General features: G+C 34.2%; 1 protein-coding gene across 5 annotated transcripts in view; it reads left to right on the forward strand.

Annotated features, from left to right (window-relative positions):
• Positions 1-25502, forward strand: part of LOC137629705 (axotactin-like) — a 98379-nt gene that overhangs the window by 58193 nt on the left and 14684 nt on the right. For 3 of the 5 annotated variants that reach the window (XM_068361265.1, XM_068361268.1, XM_068361269.1), the window contains 19 exons: positions 39-149; positions 737-857; positions 1041-1235; positions 1347-1520; positions 1853-2075; positions 2969-3231; positions 8580-8846; positions 9772-9998; positions 11410-11548; positions 12035-12181; positions 13482-13635; positions 15300-15492; positions 16596-16752; positions 17658-17833; positions 19574-19676; positions 21245-21417; positions 22497-22584; positions 24071-24372; positions 25205-25321. In XM_068361265.1, coding sequence (XP_068217366.1) covers positions 39-149; positions 737-857; positions 1041-1235; positions 1347-1520; positions 1853-2075; positions 2969-3231; positions 8580-8846; positions 9772-9998; positions 11410-11548; positions 12035-12181; positions 13482-13635; positions 15300-15492; positions 16596-16752; positions 17658-17833; positions 19574-19676; positions 21245-21417; positions 22497-22584; positions 24071-24372; positions 25205-25321 — 3330 coding nt within the window. The remainder of the gene's footprint in view (positions 1-38; positions 150-736; positions 858-1040; positions 1236-1346; positions 1521-1852; positions 2076-2968; positions 3232-8579; positions 8847-9771; positions 9999-11409; positions 11549-12034; positions 12182-13481; positions 13636-15299; positions 15493-16595; positions 16753-17657; positions 17834-19573; positions 19677-21244; positions 21418-22496; positions 22585-24070; positions 24373-25204; positions 25322-25502) is intronic. The other 2 variants (XM_068361266.1, XM_068361267.1) reach the window with 2 other exon arrangements.

A 25502-nucleotide genomic window follows, 5' to 3' on the forward strand; every position in this document is an offset into this window, starting at 1 on the left:
GTGTAATCTTTGGAGTTAATTGTACGATAACTTTCCAGGAGGTACGAAGGCGAGGATTCAACGATTTCCAGCTCGACGTCCAGTACCGAGATTTCAGCCCAGCGATGCTGACAACTCTTGTCAGCCAGTCCAAATCTTGTAGTCAGGAGGTAAGTGAGAGAGAGAGAGAGAGAGAGAGAGAGAGAGAGAGAGAGAGAGAGAGATTAATTATCTGAATTATCCTACAATTAGCTCCAAAACTCAACACATTTCTCTCAAAAGTTGCAAGTTAGTGAATTTTGCTCTCTTTTAGTAAGACGGCCGTAGAAAATGATAATTATTCACTTCTACTATTTTGGGTTATATAGCATCATTATCATTATTATTGATATCAATGAACTACATTTATTTCATTCAACCAGTCCTTCATTCTATACTCTTGATTGACAAATTTATCTATTTGGCGATATTAATATATTAATTTAAAGCGAACTTCTTTTTTCATTATTATTATTATTATTATTATTATTATTATTATTATTATTATTGTTATTATTATTATTAAGCCAAGCAACAATCCGGGTTGAAAAATCAGGATGCAACAATCCGAAGGGGCTCCAACAAGGAGCTACAATGACCCAAGCCTTTAAACGTACTCTGAGTATATTTCAAAATCCTTGTATTCACCATCTCTTCACTCAGCTCCTTGGTCCGTATTTCTAGAGTGATTTACTAATTTCTCCAATTCCTCGACCAGGTCGAGTACCAATGCAGAAGGGCGCCACTGAAGCTATCGACTCAGACGTGGTTCTCTTCACCTGAGAAAAAGTTCATATCGAATTTCGGCACAGATGCTCCAGGAGTTTGCAAGTGTCATGGTAGGGAATTATCTAGCTATTATTACCCTTATTTGTATTGATAATTTATTGATAAAACAGTACACATAGAGAAAATAGTACAGACACACTCAGATTGCACGGAGCTTCTCTCCGGGAAGGGTCTCATAGATCAGCAGTCATAGCCCGTTCGAGAAAATTGTACAAAGGTACCTCTCTCCTCAGAACGCAAAAGCTGTGAGAAGCGCAATGTCGTCTGCAACTGTGACATCAACGACGGCGTCCTGAGGAAGGACAGGGGCACCATCACCAATTCTGAGCACCTGCCCGTCACTTCAATGGTCTTCCTCCAAGGGGAAGGTCAGAGGGAGGACTCCGAGGGACATATTACCCTCAAGCCGCTGAAGTGCATCACAGAAGGTGGGTCACGTTTCCTACTGAGCTGTTCTGTTGAAGCGTAAAATCATATCACTTGAGACCAAGTTGAATTTTATTGCTTTGAATAAAAACTTCAATCTGATCCTTCCGCAGCCTCAAAAGAAGAGACAGTGACCTTTGGAGAATCCTCTAGTTACCTGGAAGCTCCTGCTTGGCGAGAAGGAAGCCTCTCTTTTGCCTTCCGAACGACAAGTGAGAAAGCTATCGTGATTTACCAGCCGGCTTACCATCCACGCCACGCCACTTTCATGATCTCACTCGTTGGTAGTAAGTTTGGGGCAATGTTGAGTAATTAGTGTGTTTATCAATTGTTTTTTTTTTATCTTTGATTAGATTTTACAGTGATACACTTTTTAATAAATAAAGGATTCTACAAGTAATTCTGAGATTGACTGATTAGTTGATTACAATTTTCTTGGTGTACTAGTTACCTTAGCTTTAGGTACATGACATTTCAGTGCGGAGCATCATGGCATATTAACAATGTTTCTTCTTCTTTATCAAGATTCATGGTGTAATAGTAACCTTAGCTCTAGGTACATGAACTTTCAGTACATGGTGTCATGGTATATTCACAATGTTTCTTCTTCTTTTTTAAGATAAGGAAATAGAATTCATGTACCGCTACGAAGGAGAAGCCCACCACAAGATCCTAAGAACCTTAACCCCTCTAAATAATGGAGAGTGGCAACATGTCGTCGTTGATGTCTACAACCACCAACTGCGTTTCGTCATCAATTCTATGGAGAACATCATTGATGTGGATCCTAATGCTTACTTGGGAGTTCTGGATGGTTCTATGTTCCTCGGAGGCATCCCAGAGTGAGTTGCATACCATTCTCTGCAGGCTTAGATAGTCTGACAATTTCTTTACTTTACAGAAACATGTTATGTGCTTCTCTTTTACTGTGATGCAAGGTTAGTTGATCAATATGTCATAACTAAATAATTCTACTTTCTACGAACATATACTTAAACAGGATATATGTTCTGGAGTATCTATTTTTATTTCTTTTATCATATTCATCCGTCATTTTTAGTTTTTATCTTTTACATCCGAACAAAGAGAGATCAAAATCGCTTGCCACCTAAGCTATGAGTAATTACTGATCCAATAACTGAAAGTCAAAGTAAAATAGTCAAAGTCAAAGACAAAGTCAAATATAATTTTAGAACACAAAATGATATTAGACACATCAAGAATGGCCGGCAACTTTCTACCTTGTCATTCACCCCAACTGACACTGGTATCAATTTACTGCTGAGACGACAGGTGGGTACAGGCCTGGATCAAGCCACAGACACTGTAAACATTAGCTCACTACACTATTATTGAGCTACAAACAACTGGGTTCCATGGGTTCCATGCCTGTCTGTCTTACGAGGGCCAAAGGGGAACCGCTTCTGTAGAACGATGGCCAAGGGGGAATCGGTGACCAAAGATTTGCCTGGGAATCCGTGGGGTGTCATTGAATAAAATTGTAAAAATGCAGATGAGAAATAAATACAAATATTCCTTTTGTAGATCATTAAGTTTTCATTTCCATTGGCAAGCAAGCTTAATACAGTTTAAAGTATCTTATGCCAGGGAAAAATGGTATAAGTCTTAAAAGTACCCCTAACCTTTAGAAATTGCATTTTTAATATCTTAGAGCATGATGAGCTTACATTTCTTTTTTCTGTTGAATGTCTATCTGATATCACTTTCCTTCCAGACAATTCAGAGAAGAAGAAGAACACGCAGAACACGTGAAACTTGAGGGCTTGGTTGGCTGTATCAAAAGCCTAACCGTTAATGGAAACGTGGTCCAAATGGGGCGCCTCTTCAGGGCCTCGTCTCAAGGAGTGTCCTTAGGATGCACTCCTGCCTGTGATCCAAATCCTTGTCAGAATGGGGCACGCTGTGTTGACATGTGGGGGTCCTACAAATGCGAGTGCTCAAATCCATTAGCTCACTCTGGGAAGAACTGTGAAATCAGTGAGTAAATATTTTTTCCAATGAGTTAACTATGTTAATATTCTTCTGTCCTCACTTCACTCCGCATTCTCTACACTACAGGTATAAACATAAAACATTAAATTGCATTATAGCGCACCGTGCCGGTTGACCCTAGCATTATAGCGCACCGTGCCGGTTGACCCTCATTATAGCGCACCGTGCCGGTTGACGCCAGGTTTATTTTTCTAATGAATCATACTTTTTAAAAAACAATTTATATATAACATCACATTCTAATAACTTCTACAAACTTCTGTACTGATATAGCAGTGCATATTTAAAACAAAATGAACAAACTTTCAAATTAACATAGAAGCCTCCTCTGCCGCCCAGGAAAAACCATAGATAAAAAACAAAATATCAAGTTTTGAAAAAACTATGGAAACCTGTGTATCCACGGCAATGATGCAGAGTAACTCAAATTTGAGTGGTGGAACCTCACTCTTGTACTAATAATAAATAATAATGATAATAATATTAATAATAAATTCGACTTGCTCGGGCTAGCGTGCGCTAGAAAGTGACCACTTACTAAATACCTCTTCAAACATTGAATACGTTTCACCCAACACTAAATTCTCATTGGCCACTGCCTACATAACAACTGAACTTAAGTAACAAGACACTTAAGATCTGCTTACATGTCGTTAGGACAATTATTTTTCGCTATACTTCGTAACGCGAAAAAATTCTAGTCCTCACTTCACTCCGCATTCTCTACACTACAGGTATAAACATAAAACATTAAATTGCATTATAGCGCACCGTGCCGGTTGACCCTAGATAATACCAAAGAAAGGGAGAGAAGGAAAAAAAATGGAGAGAGAGAAATAAATGCTCCGATTGAATGATTTACACATTTAACCTCTTTTTGAAGCCTTTGACAAAAATGTTTACTTGAAACAGACTACCAACACTCATGTCTATGAAGACACCTATCATTGACGTTATCGTTCGCGATGTTTGAACTTGTAGCCACAGTTTTAACAAAAAATTATGTTTGGTTACATTACAGGACCTTTTAAAAAACTTCTTAAAGAGAAATCGATCAAAGGACAAAATCATTCCAGCTTCCTCTGCATCAAGCAAAATACATCAAATATGGAAAAGCATTTGTGATAACTCCCGATATCAAAAACTTCACAGTATTGGTGATTTAATTTTTTTTTTTTTCTGTTCAACTAAGAAATCTTCAAATTACAATAAACTTAATTCCCCAAATCTCATAAGAAAACCTTAATGATCTATCAAAATAATAAAGAAGTTTTTCAATATAGGAAAATATAATCCGCACGGATTCTGCAACACCATATTATCAAAAAGATCCTTTGTATGCACCGATCTACCAGCTTAATGTTTCACAGGTGCTTGCAAAGATTTAACAAGTGAATTTTCCGTTGGATCTATGTAACCCCTCATTTCATGCATGCACGTTATGGCATAAATAGCCTGATCACTGGAGATTACTAAAGCGCCGGAATCTAATAAAAGAGTCATAAATAAAGCAACATACAATGGCATTTCGCTTTGCTCGTGACCATTATTGTAAGCTTCTCTTTGTTGAAAGACAAGTTGGTAGGCCTTGTCGGTGCTGTCATTCATCGATGATAGAATATGCTCATGACAACTGAGGTCCCCCAATTTCCTGTCCAAATTAGATGCCACCGTTAAAGACGACTGCTGGCATTTCTTTGTATTCACGATCCTGGAAAGCAGATTCCAAAAATAAAACATTGTACATATATACTTATAATTTCAAAAACCTTTACCTTCTATATCAAAGTTAAATTTCAGCGAAAAATTTCCCTCTTTGCCGTGTGTAATAACCTTTTGTTACGTAAACACTCAAAATTTAACAATAAAGCTTCCCTCGTTAATATCAACAGTCAAGATGGAGAGGACTTTCACTCTGGAATATTCTACTTAAGAATTTTTACCTCCATTTTATTAATAACTTTTGGTATAAAGCACCAAACCTCAAGTTAAAGCATCAGTTCCCTCTGTACCGGGACACCAATATTAGAGATTAAAAACCTCAACATATTTTTAAAAGTAGCAAAACAGTCTAAAGAATGAATAACTCTCACAAGTCCATAACTCTGAAAAATGTAAGCAAGAATTGACCATTCATCCATGTTAGTTGACAACACTTCAAAATATCCACTCTTTTGTACTCTTTCTGGGCTTACATACATTGATGACCTGAACAGTGTATTCAGTACAAGTTTAAATTCTTTGTTTTCTATGATTTCCAAATCTGGCTTTTTGCTACCTACTTGCATTAAAATCGAAAATCTTTTATCTGAAACAACGTTCAAACATAGCCAAAGTACTTTACATAATTCTGTCGACTGCCTCCTGCTCCTTCATGTTTAATTTTAAAAAATTAATTTGCTGTCCAGTTTCCAACCACTCTTTTCATGATAAAAAAATGCGCTGTATTCATCGCTAAAAACTTCAGAATTACTCCAAACCTACTACTGAGGTGTCACAACATATAAATTTCCCAACACCAGAGGCGTCACAATATAACTATTAAATCTGAGGAGTCACAATATAGCGGTAAATTTCCTATGTCTGAAGCGTCGCAATATAGCGGTAAATTTCCTATGAGGCGTTGCAATATATTGATAAGATTGCCTACATCCGAGGCTTCGCAATGTGATAAATTGCCTACATCTGATGCGTCACAATATAGTAATTAACTGCCTACATCTTAGGCGTCACAATAGAGTGATAAACTGCCTACATCTGAGGCGTCACAATATAGTGCTAAACTGCCTACATCTGAGGCGTCACAATAGTGCTAAACTGCCTACATCTGAGGCGTCACAATAGTGCTAAACTGCCTACATCTGAGGCGTCACAATATAGTGCTAAGCTGCTACAGTACATCTGAGGCGTCACAATATAGTGATAAACTGCCTACATCTTAGGCGTCACAATATAGTGATAAACTGCCTACACCTTAGGCGTCACAATATAGTGTAAACTGCCTACATTATAGGCGTCACAATATAGTGATAAACTGCCTACATTATCGGCGTCACAATATAGTGATAAACTGCCTACAACTTAGGCGTCACAATGAAGTAATAGGTTAAATAAGTCTGATGAAAGTATATAGTTAAAGTAACGACCAAAATAAAAAGAATGAATTTCTGCGTCAAAACGTGATCTCAACCAGAGCATCTGATATTTCTTCATTAAGTTCTCAACTAGCTTTGCTCAATATGTAAAAATACAGAAATACTTTATCGTTTACATTTTAACAATACTTCTCACGACAAATTTCGTGGAAATTATGTAACAGACAATTCTGTCCAAAAGATATTCGTTAAAATAACGTTTTTGTTAATTCAGAAGGTTTGGCATCTAAACAAGATCTTTAACGACATAGTTTATCCTAATACTGTAGTTACAAAATTTGCCTTCAGTATTCGTCCTCTGTAAACCTTTCCAAATACAATTTAAGAGTCTGAAAACCAATTATACTTTCTTGTAAATAAATCCAAATCTTGAAGCTTTTAAAAGTAAATAGCTAGCATCCGATGCCCCTTCCAAACAACCATCCGCAGCTATGCCATCATCTAAAAATACTTCAATCTTCACTTCCTTAGATCTCCAATATCTAACAGACTTAAGAACTTTAGTAAAGATGTACCGCTGCTTTCAAAAATATCTAAAGATAATCCATTATAAAAACCTTTTACATTTTTCCCCAATGAGAAAGATACTAGCAACGTTTTAATAGATTTCTATGCGATAAGCAGACTGTAGACTGATTAAATCCTTAAAAAGTTTGTAATAAAAAACCAGCCTTTGCTTACCATTTCCATTCTTGGTCACCGTCAAAGGAATTATTCCTTAGTTTTTCTGATACCAGTGTCACCCATTCTCTTTTAATAAACTCTGATTCGTCCCTTTCTGACCTATTGTTACCCAATCCAACAACCACATTAACGGTTTTGAAATGGAATTTTATGATCGACCTTTTAGACGTCAATGACTATCCCAATCTAATTCTGTTCAATGTATTGTGAATAACTACAACCAACAGGCGATTAAAAACAATAAAATAAAATAAACACAATGTTCCAATTTCCTTGTACCAACTGTTAAGTATACAAAATAAAGACAGCTATATTTTCACTTATCTTTTCGACGTCTTTCTTGGTACGTTCCCGGCTCCAATGTCAACTCTCGGCCTTTATTGAGCTCTAGACCTCTTCCATCAAAGTTGATATGAATCCACACTTTCCCTCGATATTTAACTAGCTTGACACTTTCGACGATGCTGCTCTTTGCGTACTAACTCGTTTCTGCAGCAGTTTTAGATGTTCCTTGTCCTCCAAGTTGATAAACAATCGCATCTAATGCTAACATTTTCGTATCAGTTTCCTCAAAATAACGCGATGCTCATTCAAATGGATTTCCATCATACTTTAACGAGGTGCGGATACTTGTTGAATATTCTGCTGGAAATCGGATAATAGATTGTCCATCACTTCTTGAAACGGTTTCAGCATTCTGATTGCTAACGTGAAAACACTATTCACATCTGAAGCTGTATTTGACCCTGCCTGGCGTCCTGGCTAATAAATTCGACTTGCTCGGGCTAGCGTGCGCTAGAAAGTGACCACTTACTAAATACCTCTTCAAACATTGAATACGTTTCACCCAACACTAAATTCTCATTGGCCACTGCCTACATAACAACTGAACTTAAGTAACAAGACACTTAAGATCTGCTTACATGTCGTTAGGACAATTATTTTTCGCTATACTTCGTAACGCGAAAAAATTCTATTTCCCACCGTTATCCCTACATTAAGGAATCAGTTGCCTGATGTGCCCTGATGCGGTCAATAATTTGGCACGGCGATTTTAAAATCGCATAGCCTTGCTGTCATCAACCTTAATTATTGGTGATGGATTTAGCCTTTGACTTAATAGTCCAAAGAACAAGGTACCAGTTTCTACAGTTACTGGCAGTGGGCCTAGCTCTTTGTTAAAGAGCAAGACTGCAAGGCAACAGCTATCCTTTTAGTATTTTTACAGCCCTACCATAGAGCATATGAATTAGGTATGTTAATATCAACATTTTTTTCTCACATTCAAGAGAAAAGGTATAAATGTATTAAAATATGAAATACGGTACAAAAACTCTACTAGATAGTTTAGTATTCCTCTGAAGGGGTTTGTTGGAAAACGGAACTCTTGGGTGTAATTTTCAATTTCAAGAGAAATATGGTTAACTAAAACTATTGTATTATCATCCTATTGTATTGCCTTGATGTTCACCACATGCCCTTTATCTTCCAAAGGTATTAATACAGAGGGCCTCACCTTCATGACGGAAGAATCGAAATACAAGTACTTCGACAATGATACTGTCCACAGAGGGGAAAAATTATTCAACGAGACCTTCTATCTGAACTTCCGGACGCAAGCTGAGAAGGGTCTCTTGCTCTTCGCTTACAACTACCTGCATAATTTCGTCCAGCTACATCTGGCTAGGCCAAACGAGGTCGTCTTTCTCTTCAATCACGGCAGAGAGGTTAAGAAGATGTCGGTGATGGCCAGCGATGGTGGTAAGTTCAGTTGCAATAGTTCTGGAGATTTCAGACAAAGGAACCGTTCTGAAGGAAATTGAAAGCAAAGAAAAGTCCCTACCGTTAAGGCTGTAGTAATACTTGTACTTCTAAAAGGTGGACCTTCTATCCAAGCAGTACCTAAATGCTATTAACCTTCCCTAACCTTATTTTATCTCTCTCATTGTCCTATCAAGAAATGAAGATGCCAATAGAGCAGCAAAGAAGCTATTACCCTGCCCTGAACAACCCAACTAACCTGACAAGTTTTATGATGACAGAATCTGATGTCTAATAAGTAATACAAACTGAATCCACGTTTGGATTAGGGTGTTTAAAATGACCCAATATTGATGTAATATTATATAAAAAAAGAAAAAATTCCTATGGAGTTACGTTTGTATGACTCACGGGTGTATATGAGTGAGATCAACATTTAGCATTTAGACAAATTCAAGTACTTGATGCAATTCCTCTGAAGACATTTTATCAAAATGTTTATCACATTAAATTTTTAAATCGAATGAGGTCTACTACAATGATAGAAAGTATGCCTCAGCTCAACAAGTAATTATTTGTATTCTTGGCAGTTAAAATAAATGTCAGAAATATAATTTAAACTAGTCTAGTGCCAATATCAAATAATTTCAAATCCTCCTACTATGCATAGAAAAATAAATGATCCTAGAAATACAGAAAAAGCCAGTAGGAAATAATAAAAAGCTTTAGTACCAAGCGCTTTCGTGCATTTTAATATGCACGAAAGCGCTTGGTACTAAAGCTTTTTATTATTTCCTACTGGCTTTTGCTATATATCCAGTCACGTGACCTTTGTGGCAGTAAAGCAGGATCCTAGAATTATACTCCTTAATTACAGTTTAATAAAACTTCTTTCTCGAGATAATGACGATCATGTTTTTGTCAGTTGTGTTCAACAAGGGTCAGTCGGTGCAGTTGAAAGTCCTTCGTACGAACACCTCAACAAGCCTTCACGTCTTCACCGAAGGGAACTACTTTAAGGAGTCACTGAAGATGGGCGCCTTCCTCCTGCAGGAGGAAGACTATGATCAATTCCCCTTCGGGACGAGCCAGCCGTTGCCCGATATGGTTTATTATCCCCACTCCATGACTAAGCCAAGACCATTCTTCTTGGTTAGTATAATATTTTCATCTTGAACCGAAAGGAAAATTGTAATTTCTAGATCGTAAATATAATAATTGGTCGATTACGAAATTATAAAACAATCGTTCTGTGTTATTAATAATCAGATAAGGAATCTTTTACCATTCTTCTTGGTAAATATGTATTTTTTATTCTGTGTTATTAATAATCAGATATATATATATATATATATATATATATATATATATATATATATATATATATATATATATATATATATTATTCTGAATCAAAGTAAAAACTGTAATCTCTAAAACGTAAATAAAACAATTGCTTGATTACGAAACTATAAAACAATCTTTCTGTGTTATTAATATATTAGATACAGAATCTTTTACCATTCTTCTAGGTAAATATATTTCTTTTCTATTTTGAACCGAAATGAAAATTCTGATTTCTAAATCGAAGATATGATAAGAGATTGTTTACGAAAGCATAAAGGAATCGTTCTTTGATATTAATACAGAACTACATTAGATAAGGAATCTTTTACCAATGTTCTTCGTAAATTTATTGTTTTCTCTTTGAACCTAAATGTAAATACTAACCTCTAATGTGTAAATATAATAAGTAATTGATTACGAAATCACAGAAACCAAGAATTTTATGGACTACTCTTTGATCAATGGCTACTCTAATTTTATGTCTTGCAATGGCCAACTTATATCTAACAAAGTCCTGTTCAGGAAGATAGGGGAGCAACGGAAAACAGCTTTGCTTATGGCAATAACAATTTCCAACTTATCATTATGACTAGTTAAAATAAAAACCCTAGTTGGAGAAGCAGGATGCTATAAGCCGAAGGACTCCAATAGGGAAAAATAGTTTAGTGAGGAAAGGAAATAAGTAAATGAATAAACTACAACAAAAGTAATGAACAACTAATAAAAAAAAATATTTTAAGAGAAGTAACAAAATTAAGATAAATCTTTCAGAAAAATAGCCCAGTTGGAAAAGGAAATAATGAAATACGGAAACTATAAGAGAAGTAGTGAACAACTAATATAAAATATTATAAGAACAGTAACAACGTCAAAATAGATTTTTTTCTATAAATAAACCACAAAAAGAGTTTCATATCAGCCTGTTCAACATAAAAAAAAACATTCGTTGCAAGTTTGAGCCTTTGAAGATATAAGACAATTTTTGAACTCGTATATATTTACCAAAAAATACAGATTTTTTTTTAGGTACGAAATTCTATTAAAATAAGAAAATTACTTACGTTACAGAAATCTTTTGAAGAGACAAGACAATTTTTAGAACACTCATACATATTACTCCCCAAAGAAACTGATAAAAAAAAAATTTGTTTTGAGCTGCGAAATTCTATCAAAATAAGAGAACTACATCTATCACAGAATTATGTTTTCCAAATAGGTTTACATGGGATCGGCCAATGACAAACAGCATGACATACGAAGTAGCATACCTGGCTTCAGAGGCTGCATCCGAGGGGTGAAGATAGGGGACACTCTGATGCCACTGTCCAAGATGCTCTCCACCTCTCCGTATTCTAGTGAGTGGAATCTTTTTTTTTTCTTTTAGTCTCGCTTTTTGACTTTTTTTTTCTTGTGTTTTATAGTTTTCATGTGCAATATTTTCTTATAACATACATATTATATTATATACATATATATATGTATACATACTATATATATATATATATATATATATATATATATAATGCGTAAATATACACATCTTACATACACACACATACAGTATATATGCAGTATATATGTATATATATATATATATATATATATATATATATATATATATATATATATATATATATATATATATATATATAGTATATATATATATATATATATATATATATTATATATATATATATATATATATGTGTGTGTGTGTGTGTGTGTGTGTGTGTTTGTGCGTACTTCATTATCTGTGCTCTTATCATCTACCATTCTCAGCTAAATCAAGAGAAAATCTATCAATTCCCAATAACATATTTCCCCTGATGTATTTTTCGCAGCCGAGGGAATAGCACCCGAATGCAAGATGGCGTGCGACAGGAAACCTTGTCTGAACGGCGGCAAATGTACCGAAGATTTCGAGTTCTTCAGCAACTTCCACTGTGACTGCAAAGACACGTCTTATACAGGAGCTACCTGTAACTCTGGTAAGGTTCATTTGGATTATTTTTTAGTTTGCCTCCTGGCTAGTACAGTGGTAACGTATTTGCCTAGTATTCGCATGGCAGCAGATCACTCCCAGCCCGGGAAAGTGAGCTTAAGCTGCTTACTGGGAAGGACACATCTATGGCTGGGTACAACAGTAGGAGGTTGGACTTGCCCAGCTGATGTTCTGGTGAACATCTAATCTAATGAAAATGGAACTAAAACTAGACACTAGTACAGTGGTAATATGTTTGCCTAGCATTCACAAGGCAGCAGATCGATCCCAGCCCTGGGAAAGTGAGTTTAAACTGTTCACTGAGAAGGCCCCTGCTGTGGTTGGGTAACAGTAGTGGGGTGGGCTTGGCTGACGTTGTGGTGAGCATCTATTCTGATAAAACTTGAACTGAAACCAGACACCTTTAACCTTCAACTCACAGTATATATTAGGTCTTTAATACGTAGCTGTTTACTGGCTATATATTACCTACGTACAGATAAATTCTTTTCTGTACGCAAGTCTGATTTGTTTCTATGTACAGTTAGATGTAGAAGTTCCAGGCACACCTCAGTCTGAAGGAATGCACCCTGACACACACTCACTGTGCAGTGAGATCCCGTATTTGCCCCTCCCACCACCTCTTGTCATCCCTACAGCATTTGTTTGGTTACTCGCCGCACAGTAAGGGTGTGAAACGGTGCATTTTCTCAGAGTGAGGGGTGCCACGAATTCCTGTGGCTAACTGTACTTATGGCTTTGTAAATGACATACAAGCAATTCATGTTTACACGTCAAATATAACCATGAAATGATGTTAAAATTCCATAATTAATTCTATTTTATCACTAACATTACACATTAAGTATACTATAACATTCTATTTGTTCGGATGTAATTTAAGACGGTTTTTAAAATGCGAAATTACAAGTCTACTCTCTCTCTCTCTCTCTCTCTCTCTCTCTCTCTCATATGCCTCAGCTGATCTACACTTATCGTTAAGTATTTCTTTGTTTGTGTATTACAGCAGAGAGAGAGAGAGAGAGAGAGAGAGAGAGAGAGAGAGAGAGAGAGAGAGAGAGAGAGAGAGAGAGAGAGATTCATCTGTATGACAAATATTGTCAAAACCTGTATCCTCTTGTTATGATATAAAACAGATTGACTCCTACGAGGTAACCATCAGATACCATGTGTCATATTATCTTTCTCTCTCTCTCTCTCTCTCTCTCTCTCTCTCTCTCTCTCTCTCTCTCTCTGGTTGGTGATACTATTGCCTATACAGTATCTGTCTCATGTCTCATTTGCAGAAATCGCCTACACATTCAGCGGAAACCAATGGATTAAACAAGACACGTCATATTCACCACTAGATGGCGACTTCTCATTAGAACTGGCGTTTTCCTCCTCCATGAGACTTCACGAACCTCAGACTGTGGCTTTATTGAGATCCACTAATCCAAGGTACAGTTTACAGTTATTTCAATACCTACGAAAGTGTTTATTACTGATTGGTAAGAAAAAATTAATGATTAAAAAGGTCATACAGATATGTGTGGGTCTGTGAAACTCAGAGGGAATATCAGAAGGCTTTGAGAAGGGCAGTAAAAGAAACTGGAAGGGTTTCATAAGCATTTATGTCTATACAAAGTTTAGTTTATGAATAATTTAAAAGGAATTTAAATTACCTATCTATCTTTGGCTCTGTGAAGTTCTAGATTTGTTTGTGGCTTTTAGAAGATCAGTGAAGAAATTTCAAGGACCAGGAAAGTTCTTGTGCCAGTGTGCAGGCATTTCAAATACAATAAGTTAAAAGAGAATTAATAAAAAAATAAAAGAATTTCATTATAAATAAGCAACGGTAAAGAAATGTTTTTCAAGTGTTCAAAAGTGGAATAAACAAAATAATTTTTTGAAGTCCGTAATTAAGTAGCCGTTGTTTGTTTAAGAATATGAATATCATAAGAGTTTCAGGGCACCAGGTTAAAGATCCAACCGTAAACTCATAGATATTATTGGCAAACATGACCTTACTGAGTTACTGTCCATATGAGAAGGGTATTGGGATGTAGGGGTATCACAGGTCATAGAACAAGAAACAAGGAAAAAGGAACAATGGATTCAGTCGAATAAAGCTTTGTTCCCAAAAATGAATGTCTCAGATATGGAAACCAAGTGTGCTTGGAAACATGACGCTGAAAGTCCAAGGACTCCCTCAAGAAAACGATAACGATAAAGCTAAGGGCCTCCATTGATGTGTCCAAGGCATAATAACTTTCTGGACCTCCCACAAGGAAACGATAACGATAAAGCTAAGGGCCTCCATTGATATGTCCAAGGCATAATAACTTTCTGGACTTACAGCATCTTCCTTTTCCTAATAGTGTTGTAGCTTAGCTAATCATAATAATCATAGTAATATCGTTAAAATGTTGGGAGTGGGGAGATTTCAGTTCGACTTAACACTACGAATTTTAATGAGATGGATTAAGATCATATACATTAAGCAGAGAAATAAGATGAAACTAAACAAGATTGGAAATATAGCAAAAGAAGATAAATGTAATTTTTTTATAGTTTATATATAAGATATCTAATTTAATGTTATTACTGTTCTTAAAATAATTTATTTTGATTATTTATTACTTCTCTTGTAGCTTATCTATCTCCTTATTTCCTTTCCTCACTGGGCTATTTAACCCTGTTGGAGCCCTCGGGCTTATAACATCTTACATTTCCAACCAGGGCTGTAGCTGGGCTTTTAATAATAATAATAGTAATATTATTATTATTATTATTATTATTATTATTAAATGTTAAGCTACAACCCTAGTTGGAAAAGCAGGATGCTATAAGCCCAGGGGCCCCAACAGGGAAAATAGCCCAGTGAGGAAAGGAAATAAGGAAATAAGGAAAAATAAAATATTTTAGGAATAGTAACAATATATTAAAATAAATATTTCCTATTTAAACTATAAAAATAATAATAATAATAATAATAATAATAATAATAATGAATACTACTACTACTACTACTACTACTACTACTACTACTACTACTACTACTACTAATAATAATAATAATAATAATAATAATAATAATTTCAAAATGACTCTTTTTGTTACAGCTCAATACATGATTACGTGCTGGTATGGATAGGAGCAGACGGTACTATCACGATTGAAGCCCAACTACACGATATAGACGAGAACAACGTACACGGTACCGAAGCCCAACCCTCGGAACGCAACACCAACGCCTTTGACGGCCAACGCCATTACGTCTTGTTCCAGAAGAAAGACGGAAGACTGACAGCTAAGGTAATATTTAATCGAATCCAACGTTATCGCGGTTTATTATTATTATTTGAATTACAATTATTATTATTATTATTATTATTATTATTATTATTATTATTATTACTTGTATTGCAATTATTATTATTATTATTATTATTATTATTTTTATTGTTATTATTATTATTATTATCATTATTATTATTATTATTATTATTATTATTATTATTATTATTATTAATAATAATAATAATATTATTATTATTATTAATAATAATAATAATAATAAAAATGATAATATTATTATTACATTAATGTACAGTTGGATACAGGAATTACTGGTACATCTCGCTCTGAGGAAGTGCAACCAACCTGTCACACTCTAATTGCTCGGCGAGTTCTCCCTACTGTTTGGTTACTTGCTGTGCAGTAAGGGTGTGATAGGGTGCATTATTTCAGAGTGAGGTGTGGCAGGAATGCCTGTGTCCAACTGTACAATTAAAAATACTGAAGTAATAGAATTTATATGCAAAGCTGTCTTAATTTTTTTTATTTTCTGAGATAAATTAGAGTTTTTTCCAAAAGAATTGGAGTCTGTTTCCCTATATTCGCATCTAAAGAGTAACTGCCTTTCAGATTGACAAGAAGAAATGTAAACAAAAACTGTCTTCACTCTTGATTTCTTTCCATGATATAGATTAAAGTATTTATTTTTCAAAGAATTGGAGTCTATTTCCCTATCAATTGCACCTCAAAAAAAAAAGAAAAAAAACTTTGTATCAGATTGTCAAGAAGAAATGGAAAAATAGTCTTCAGTTTTGATTTCTTTTTATGACAGACACTAGATTAAAGTAATGTTTTTTTTTTTTTTTTTTTTTTTTTTTTTTTTTTTTACAAAGTATTGGTCTATTTCCTATCCATTTCATATCATCTGCCCATAATAAAAAAATCGTTTAAAATTAACAATAAGAAATGGAAAAAACTATCTTCAGTGTTGATTTATGTATATGATAGACAGTAGATTGAAGTATTTTTTTTTCTTAACCAAGAATTGAAGTCTATTTCCTAAAAATTTAAAACACCTCAAAAATAAAATTAAAAAAAAACATAAAACTTCTTCCTTTCAGATTGACAAAAAGGAACGGGAAGTTAGGCCTATGAAAAATGTCTACGTCAGCGAAACTCAAGTGAAAGCCACGCCCACTTCATTGTATTTGGGAGGCATTGAGAGTGGCGTAGACGACCGAATGATGCAGTACAAAGAGTTCCATGGATGTATATCAAGTAAGAGAGAGAGAGAGAGAGAGAGAGAGAGAGAGAGAGAGAGAGAGAGAGAGAGAGAGAGAGAGAGAGTTTCATTCTCTTCATAGATAAGATGAACAAATTTACTTTGTTTGAAGTCTAACATCGTTCATCATTCGACTACATCATTTCTATGTATATGGCATGTGTAGGTGTATATACGGACGTATATACATATAATACATATATATATATATATATATATATATATATATATATATATATATATATATGCAAATACACAAACACACACACGTATACACAATGACACACATATATATATATATATATATATATATATATATATATATATATATATATATATATATCTGTATATATATATATCTGTATATAAAGTATATAGAATTATATACATATAATACATATAAATGCATATACACGTGCCTATGTAGCCTATATATAATCATATATATATATATATATATATATATATATATATATATATATATATATATATGAGTGTGTGTATGTGTGTGTATTGAGTATTTCAAAATTGACCTCAGAATTCATAGTAACCTAATATTTTTGGATTCTCCTTCCACTAAAAACCTCAGGAGGAATCTAAACCAGCACCAGACAGAAAACGAGGTATTTTAAAAATACCTAAGTAGATATTAACATTAAAATACTTAGCGGATGGCATAATACAGAAATAATCAGAAATATATAGAAGCCAATATTCTTTTTACTGAAGATGTCATTATTGCAATTAATATATAAATAATAAATACAGAAATAATCAGAAATATATAGAAGCCAATATTCTTTTTATTGAAGATGTTATTATTGCAATTAATATATAAATAATAAAAAGATTGAATAAAATACACCGTCTACTTACGATTGGAACTTGCCTCTCCCGTCAGACGTGAAGATCAGCACCCCCAAGGAGGAGTACTATCCCCTGCGGCAGTATAGCGACGGGGATCTGCACTTGGATAAGAAGGGTATTCCCAGGCAAGGTCAATGCGCTGGCTTTGGGATCAAGGGCTTCTCGTTCCCTATGCTTGTAGGTCAGGCTATGAGCATGGATTCGTCTTCTGTAAGTTCAAAGATGGCGTCAGATGAGAATACTTTCTGGCATTTTATTTTTTTTTAAATTCTAGAATTTATGGGCAATTTAGGTGAAGAAGTTCACGAAATTAAGAATTTTCAAGCAATTGTAGTACATTGTATTCAATATATAGTAGAATTAGAAAATTAGTTTAAGAATTAAAGTGTTTAAAATAAAAAAATAAATATTTTCTTTAAATTTAGAATTTAAAAGTAATTAGTCGAAGAGGTTCACTAAAGTAATCGTTAAAACAATTTTAATACATTTTATTCACTATATATCAGAAATAGTAAATTAGTTTAGAAATTCAATAATGTTCAAAATCGAAAATAAAACTTATTTGTGTAGTTCAATAGATTTATGACTAAGGTAGTATATAGATTACAGTAATTTAGTTGAAGAAGTTCACGAAAGTAAGAGTGTTAAAGCAATTGTAGTACATTGTATTTAGTGCATTTTACAATTAAGAAATTAGCTTAAAATTCAATAATGTTTAGAAAAGAAAAGACCCAGCTGATTGTGTAAGGTCGCCACAGAGGTTCCGGGCGAAATAAGCTACACCCCTGATGACGTCATAGCCCACGTTAACAGCTTGAGATTTGTAAGAGGATTTTTTGGCCCGGAATCTTTGCGGCAACTAATGGTCAGGGATTCCTAACCATTTCATTCTTTTATACCCGCTGGGCATTTCTATAGATTCCCTTGTACCCCAAAAATTGAAGATGAAAAAGAAAAAAATTAAATTGATATTGTGATATAATTCAATTTTTTTTTTTAATCTCAATGTATATTGCATAATGTTTGCGTATTACTGAATATTCTCTCAGATCCAATGTAGTCCTGAAGAGTAGAAATGTACCACTGGGGTACTCTCATAGCCAATGTACCCCTTTAAGATTGAAAATGTACCACTGGGGGTACATGTACCCCAGGTTAGGAACCCCAGTGTAGTTCAATATATTTATGTTTAAGGGCCATATGATATATGAGTTTAAGAGATGCAATATTGCAGTGAATTCAGGTAACCAAATCTCGAAGGAAATTCGCTTTATTAATCGCCACACGTTTTAGAAATTAAAGTAAATATACCGAAGAAAGTTAATCATAGTTAATATATTTAGGCATATATTACATAAGCTCAATGCGATTTATGAAGTTCTGCTGGTCATAATAATTCAAAGCAATTATAATGGAAGACTTGAGAAATTAAAGAAAATTAAAGTAGATTTATTGAATAAAGTTCAATAGCTTAGAAGTTTAAGGAGATTTAGTTTAAGTTCAACAGAGTATATGAATTGATATATTAAGTTAATGTTTCTGATAACCTTAACTTCTTCCTTTTCTTCGACTAAAGTTTTTCAATATAGCACTGAAAATCAATTAAATACAATTGAACGGGTTTGCAAATGTTGATTCTCTTTCAAGAGGTTAAATGCAAGAGGATCGAGTTTCATGAAGTGGGTTTATTTAGTTATCTTTTAGTAGAATATATACCAACTTTCATGATGTTTATAAATAATCTTTCTAAGGTTCAGGATTTTTTATTTTTTATTTTTTTTTATTTTTTTTTTTTTAAGTTCGTGATGCAAAGCAGATTTTGTGAGACTTGACTGAATTCCTATGAGCATTATTGATTCAGTTTTATCGATACTTAGATGTAATATTCAGGCAAATATTTCTTCAAGGAAAATATTCTCAAAATTTCATATTTTCTTTCTTTTTTTCTAGGTCATGGGGTCCAACTGGGGCTACCAGCGACCTGAGAAGATACCCATTGCAACAGTGGCCCAGGTCAAAGGTCATCCAGAAAGGGACACAGTCTTTGACAACGGTAACTTAACTGTACCTGATACTGTTCAGATTAGATTTTTATTTATGAAAAAAGTAATAAAAGCAAAATGATGTAAGATTTACTGGATAGTTAGGGAAAATGGCTACTTATATTTACGCGAATTGATATAGGGTCAATAACTTTTTTTTTTTTTTTTTTTTTTTTTTTTTTTATTGTAGGTTGATATTCAGTTTATTTGTGTATGTTTTAAAAGAAAAATTTATAAATAAGTAGTTTGGTAGCTACAGGTAATATGTCATGAGGTCAACCCAATTATTGAAGATTGAATCGTAGCTCAAACTATTGAGAGAGATATAATTGTTGAATTAATGTTTAGATAACCACAAAATGAAATCATTTTTATCATTAAGCATATGATCTGAATTTAGTAACTTTCTCTAAACCAAATTTCTTTGGAGTTATTAGGCTGTATTACCTCTGCCAACGTAGTTGGAAGGCGGTTATGTTTTACCCCCTATTTGTGTGTTTTTTTTTTTGTGTGTTTGTTTGTGAACAGCTTCCTGGTCACAATTTTAATCGTAGAATAATGAAAATTGCAGTGATAAACTATTATGTAAAAAGCTGGAAATGATTAAGTTTTGGAAGGTCAAAGTCAAACGTCAAGGTCACGGTCAAGCAAAATATCCAAATCACGTAATCACCCATAACTTTGGACATCGTTGTCACAGAGACTTCAAACTTGGTTCCTGTTTGAGTGCATGAAAATCCACACCGATTAATACATGTTAAGTTCAAAGTTTAAGATCAAGGTCGAGCAATGGGTCGAGAAATAAGCTGCCGTGGAGGTGGTCTGCACTCTACTGAGTCTCCCTTTTGTTATATATGCTATTAAAGGTATTTAAGACTTCCAGAATTACCTAATAAAAAGATTACTTTTTTGAAACTAGGAATTTCATGGGAGTTAAGACTTTTCAAAATTACCATATAAGCAAAATAGGTGCTCGAAACCAAACCAATAATACAAAAATAGAGAAACTAAACGTCTTATCAAAAGTCTTTCTCCCAAAATATATTTCGCTCTGATATAATTGAACGAGAAATGATTTGACGTATAACAGCTACCAAAAAGAAAATCTAAAATATAATATTAGTTAAGCACTGCGTTTGAAAAAAAAAAAAATAATGAATTTATCATACCTTGTTAAAAAAAACCCCGTAATGTTAATCGAAAATGTTCCGTAAAAATATACTGTTCTCGGCCGCATTTCAGTAAAATACAGGTGACCGTAAATTTTACCCTACTTTGTTATTATCTTTAACGGCTTGGTGACCGTAATATCACTCCTAAACGTCAATATATCCATTTTTAAAACGGTAAATTATTATTATTATTACTTGCTAAGCTACAACCCCAGTTGGAAGAGCAGGATGCTATAAGCCCAGGGGCTCCAACAAGGAAAATAGCCCAGTGAGGAAAGGAAACAAGGAAAAATAGAATATTTTAAAAACAGTAACAACGCTGAAACATTCACTCCAGGATTTTTACCTTTTATTTTAAGGCAAATTTTTACCTGTGTAATTAAATACCTTTATCTATCCCTTTTCAGTTGTACCAACTGTTGCTGGCATAGTCTTGGGCGCTACGTTAATCATTGTCGTGTTTTTGCTCTTGAGGCAATACCTGAAGAAGAAGAAGGAACAGAAAAATAAAGAGGCGAATAAAGAGGAAGATAAGAAACCTATTTATAACGGAAGGAATGCGAAGAACTATTACGAACCGGTAAGAGAGGATAGAACAATTAAAAAAATACGAATAACATGAAATTATAAATATAAATTCTCAAAATCAAGGATGTCATTTATATAATTAAAATTAAAATGACAAGATAAGGTCTCTAAGAATTTTAAATGACATTTTTAAATGGCAAGGAGTTTTTAAATTGCAAGATATGAACTATTAAATTAGAGAATGACTATAATAATGCAATACATTAATCTAAAAATGGGATATATAAAAAATAAAAAATGTCAAAGCATTAAAAGAAATAATGGAGTCCATTAAATTTGAATATTGAGAATGAAGTAGCCTACACAATACAATGCATAATGGATTGCAAATATAAAATATTTCACAAAGGCAGTTAAAATAGTTAAAATTTTGAGGATCGACCTGTTGCAGCCAAAATTAGGTTGATATTAATGGTCTAAGGGAATTGATGCAATTGCAAATAAATGCTTTGCTATGACGGTTTGAGAGAGGATAAATAAAAAACCTGATTTACAAAAGGTTGCAGGAGATGATAAATAAAAAACCTGATTTACAAAAGGTTGCAGGAGATGATAGATAAAAAACCTGATTTACAAAAGGTTGCAGGAGATGATAGATAAAAAACATGATTTACAAAAGGTTGCAGGAGATGATAGATAAAAAACCTGATTTACAAAAGGTTGCAGGAGATGATAGATAAAAAACCTGATTTACAAAAGGTTGCAGGAGATGATAGATAAAAAACCTGATTTACAAAAGGTTGCAGGAGATGATAGATAAAAAACATGATTTACAAAAGGTTGCAGGAGATGATAGATAAAAAACCTGATTTACAAAAGGTTGCAGGAGATGATAGATAAAAAACCTGATTTACAAAAGGTTGCAGGAGATGATAGATAAAAAACCTGATTTACAAAAGGTTGCAGGAGATGATAAATATAAAACCTGATTTACAAAAGGTTGCAGGAGATAATATTGTCATAAGTGATTGAGAGGGTGACCAGAATGTGTAAACTCCCTCAAAATTAAGATTCCGCAAATTTCATTTATTTTTAAAGACTACTATTTTTAATTTATTTTTTTTTCCACAGAGAAAATATTCTAAGGTCGTTTCTGATAATCAGGAATCAGTTCCGTTAAAGTCTGCTCCCGATGGCATTCCTCTGACGTCATATCCGGGTAAGATATATTTTTAATTTTTCTATTTTCAACTTAATTTTAAACAATATCCACAATACCCTCTCATATGTATTAAAATTGAAATTGCTATTACTATGCCAAAATCAGAATGAGACATTCAATGAATATTCAAACAAAGTATTATATTGAGGACTTTTATATTTAGTTTTAAACTATACCCACAATGCACTATCACATGTATTAGAACTGATATTACTATTATTATTACTCTTCCATAATCAGAAAAAGATATCCAGTGGATATTTAAACAAATTATTATATTGAGGACTATATTTAGTTTTAAACTATACCCACAATACCCTATCACATGTATTAGAACTGATATTACTATTATTATTACTCTTCCATAATCAGAAAAAGATATCCAATGGATATTTAAACAAAGTATTATATTGGGGACAGAATCATATTCATTTGAACATGAATCCTAAGGATGATTAGAATTAAGATTCGGTGAATATTAAAATTCTTCCGTTTAAGAGAAATTGTCCTACACATAGGATAGACTTATGAGTTCATAGAAATAGAATAATGTTACTTCTGAGTAATAAAGAAGTGGTTCCTCGAAACTGTAGAAGATTTATGTCCAAATCCTTAAACGTTTGGTTCCCAATGTTGAACTAGAAAAATTCATGAATCATTTGATATGATTAAAGTAATGAGAATTTTGTAACTAGGCACCTTGTTTCCCTTGGGTAGAAGTAGATTACTCAGCTCAACTTCGTTTTGACAGTTCAGAAGACGAGACTCTGAAAGGGATCTCTGATTCTTTGCTTGCTTTTAGATAAAGCAAACGCCACTAAACGATTGTATGAAGTTTTACTTCACAATAGAAAAATAAATCAATGCAAGACGAAATTGTTAAGCAAGCTGTTATGTTAAGTATTACTTTCTTACTTACTTCACAGGTCTTGGGGCCACTGGTTGACCCATGACCATTCTTGATAGATTATTCCAATCCCTTTTGTCCTGTGTCACAGTCATCCATTTCATCTTCCAGTTCATCCTGGACCTCTTCTAACAGCTGGAATACGTCAAGTATTAGCTTATTATTCTATATTTACATGTTCTGAAAGATGCCCATTGGAAAGTAATTTTTGTATGAAAATATTCAGCCAGTCTTATCTCCATTTATTTTTTATATTGCGGGGAAAAATATCGAGGAAAAAGTGCAGTATCATGCAGAATTTGATGGCGATAGCAACAAATCCTTTGATCAGGATCAGCAGTTGAGTTCCTGAGCCCATAATGTTTTTGGATGAATGTTTCATAACACCAAAATCAGATTTGTTTTCCCTTGAGTAAGATAAATCTGAAAACTATAGTAGTTAGGGGCCATGGTGGTAACATAAACAATGAACTGATAGTATAACATAATTCTAGGTATGCTTAGGAAATAAACAATATAATTTTCATCCTCATTAGGAACATTTCTTAACAGAAGCAAACCCTTTTTTTTTCGTAGTTACTAAAGAAGAGATCCCCCAGAAAGCTGCTGCTCCCTCGGAGGTACCCCCAACAGAAATCCAACCAGCTGATCAAGAACCCGAAAAGTTCCCGGAGGATGTTCCTGAGGTACCTGCTCCCCACGAGGACCAGGTCGACGTGGACAACACGGAGGAAGCCCAAGTGCACAAAGATGGCGGCGGAGGAGATAACAACGAAGTGCAGGTTCGTAGAAAGAGCAACACTGAAGAAGGGGAGATTGGAGGTCGACCTCTCTCCTGGGACAAATCCACAGACAATTTACCCCTAATCATCGGCCAGGTGGGATAAGACTGCCACAATGCCTCACTCAAGCGTGGGGTTGTAGGTGTTTGCCAGTCAGTCTCTTACTTCAAAACATTTCCTCGTCCTGATGGGGGCAGCCATCTTGTTTGGTCGACTGGCATTTGCTTGCGATATTCTCTTCTGCATCTTGGCCTTTGCTTTGTTTCATGTCTTCCTTCTACTTCATTTCATAACCTTCGTCTATTTCTTTGGACTATTTCTTTGTCTATTAGTTTGCTTCTCTTTAATTCAACTACTTAGCTGCTAACACCTATTAATACTTTACCATGGCTGTGTTTGACCTGTATATATTTGTACAGATTACATAAGTCTGTGCGTATGTAATGCATTATATGGGTTATGTGTGCTTTTGGGTGATACATGATTAGTAAGTAGGAGTTAGAACATTGATTGTACTAGAGTAAATTAGGGTAATTTTTAGATGAGTAGTACAGATTTAAACTAAATAGAAGCAAAGCAGATGTTTAGTTTTGATTCAGTTGCATTAATTAGAATAAAACTTTAGTATCACCAGTTACCAAGATACAGTATAATGACTATTTTATATAAAAATAAACCATTTAAACTAAGTTATATGTATTATAGATGAATATTTTCAAGGTGTTTGTTTTCTCATTATGATGGAAATACTAAAATATCTTTAAAATATAATGCATGGATTTAGAGGGGCAATACTTTTCATACAAACACAAGGGAAGCATGCCCATAAAAAGGTCCCCTCTGTAAGAATTACAGCACTAACAAAACTCGTCGTCGTTAGATGACTCAAGATATTGGTTTCTTAGCTAGGTATTATCTAACCCTACAGGAGGAAAAAGTAATCAGACCTACTTCATTTGTGGACACTTCATCAGAGAGTAGCATCGAATGCACCATCGACATTAATGTCACACCATCAAGGAGCCCTTCGTCCTCTCCCAAGCCGGTAAGAGAGGATGTTTTCCACCCCATGGAATTATCTGGAAGTCTCCAGAAAGATGTTATTGATGGGGATAGAGATGGATGTGATGTAGATGTTGATGTTGATGTGGATGGGGATTTGGATGTTTGTGATAGTGAAGTTATAGAAGGTACAACGCATGTTGATGGGCTTAGCGAGGCTTCAT

The sequence above is a fragment of the Palaemon carinicauda genome, chromosome 37 (genome assembly GCF_036898095.1).
Source record: "Palaemon carinicauda isolate YSFRI2023 chromosome 37, ASM3689809v2, whole genome shotgun sequence".
NCBI lineage: Eukaryota > Metazoa > Arthropoda > Malacostraca > Decapoda > Palaemonidae > Palaemon > Palaemon carinicauda.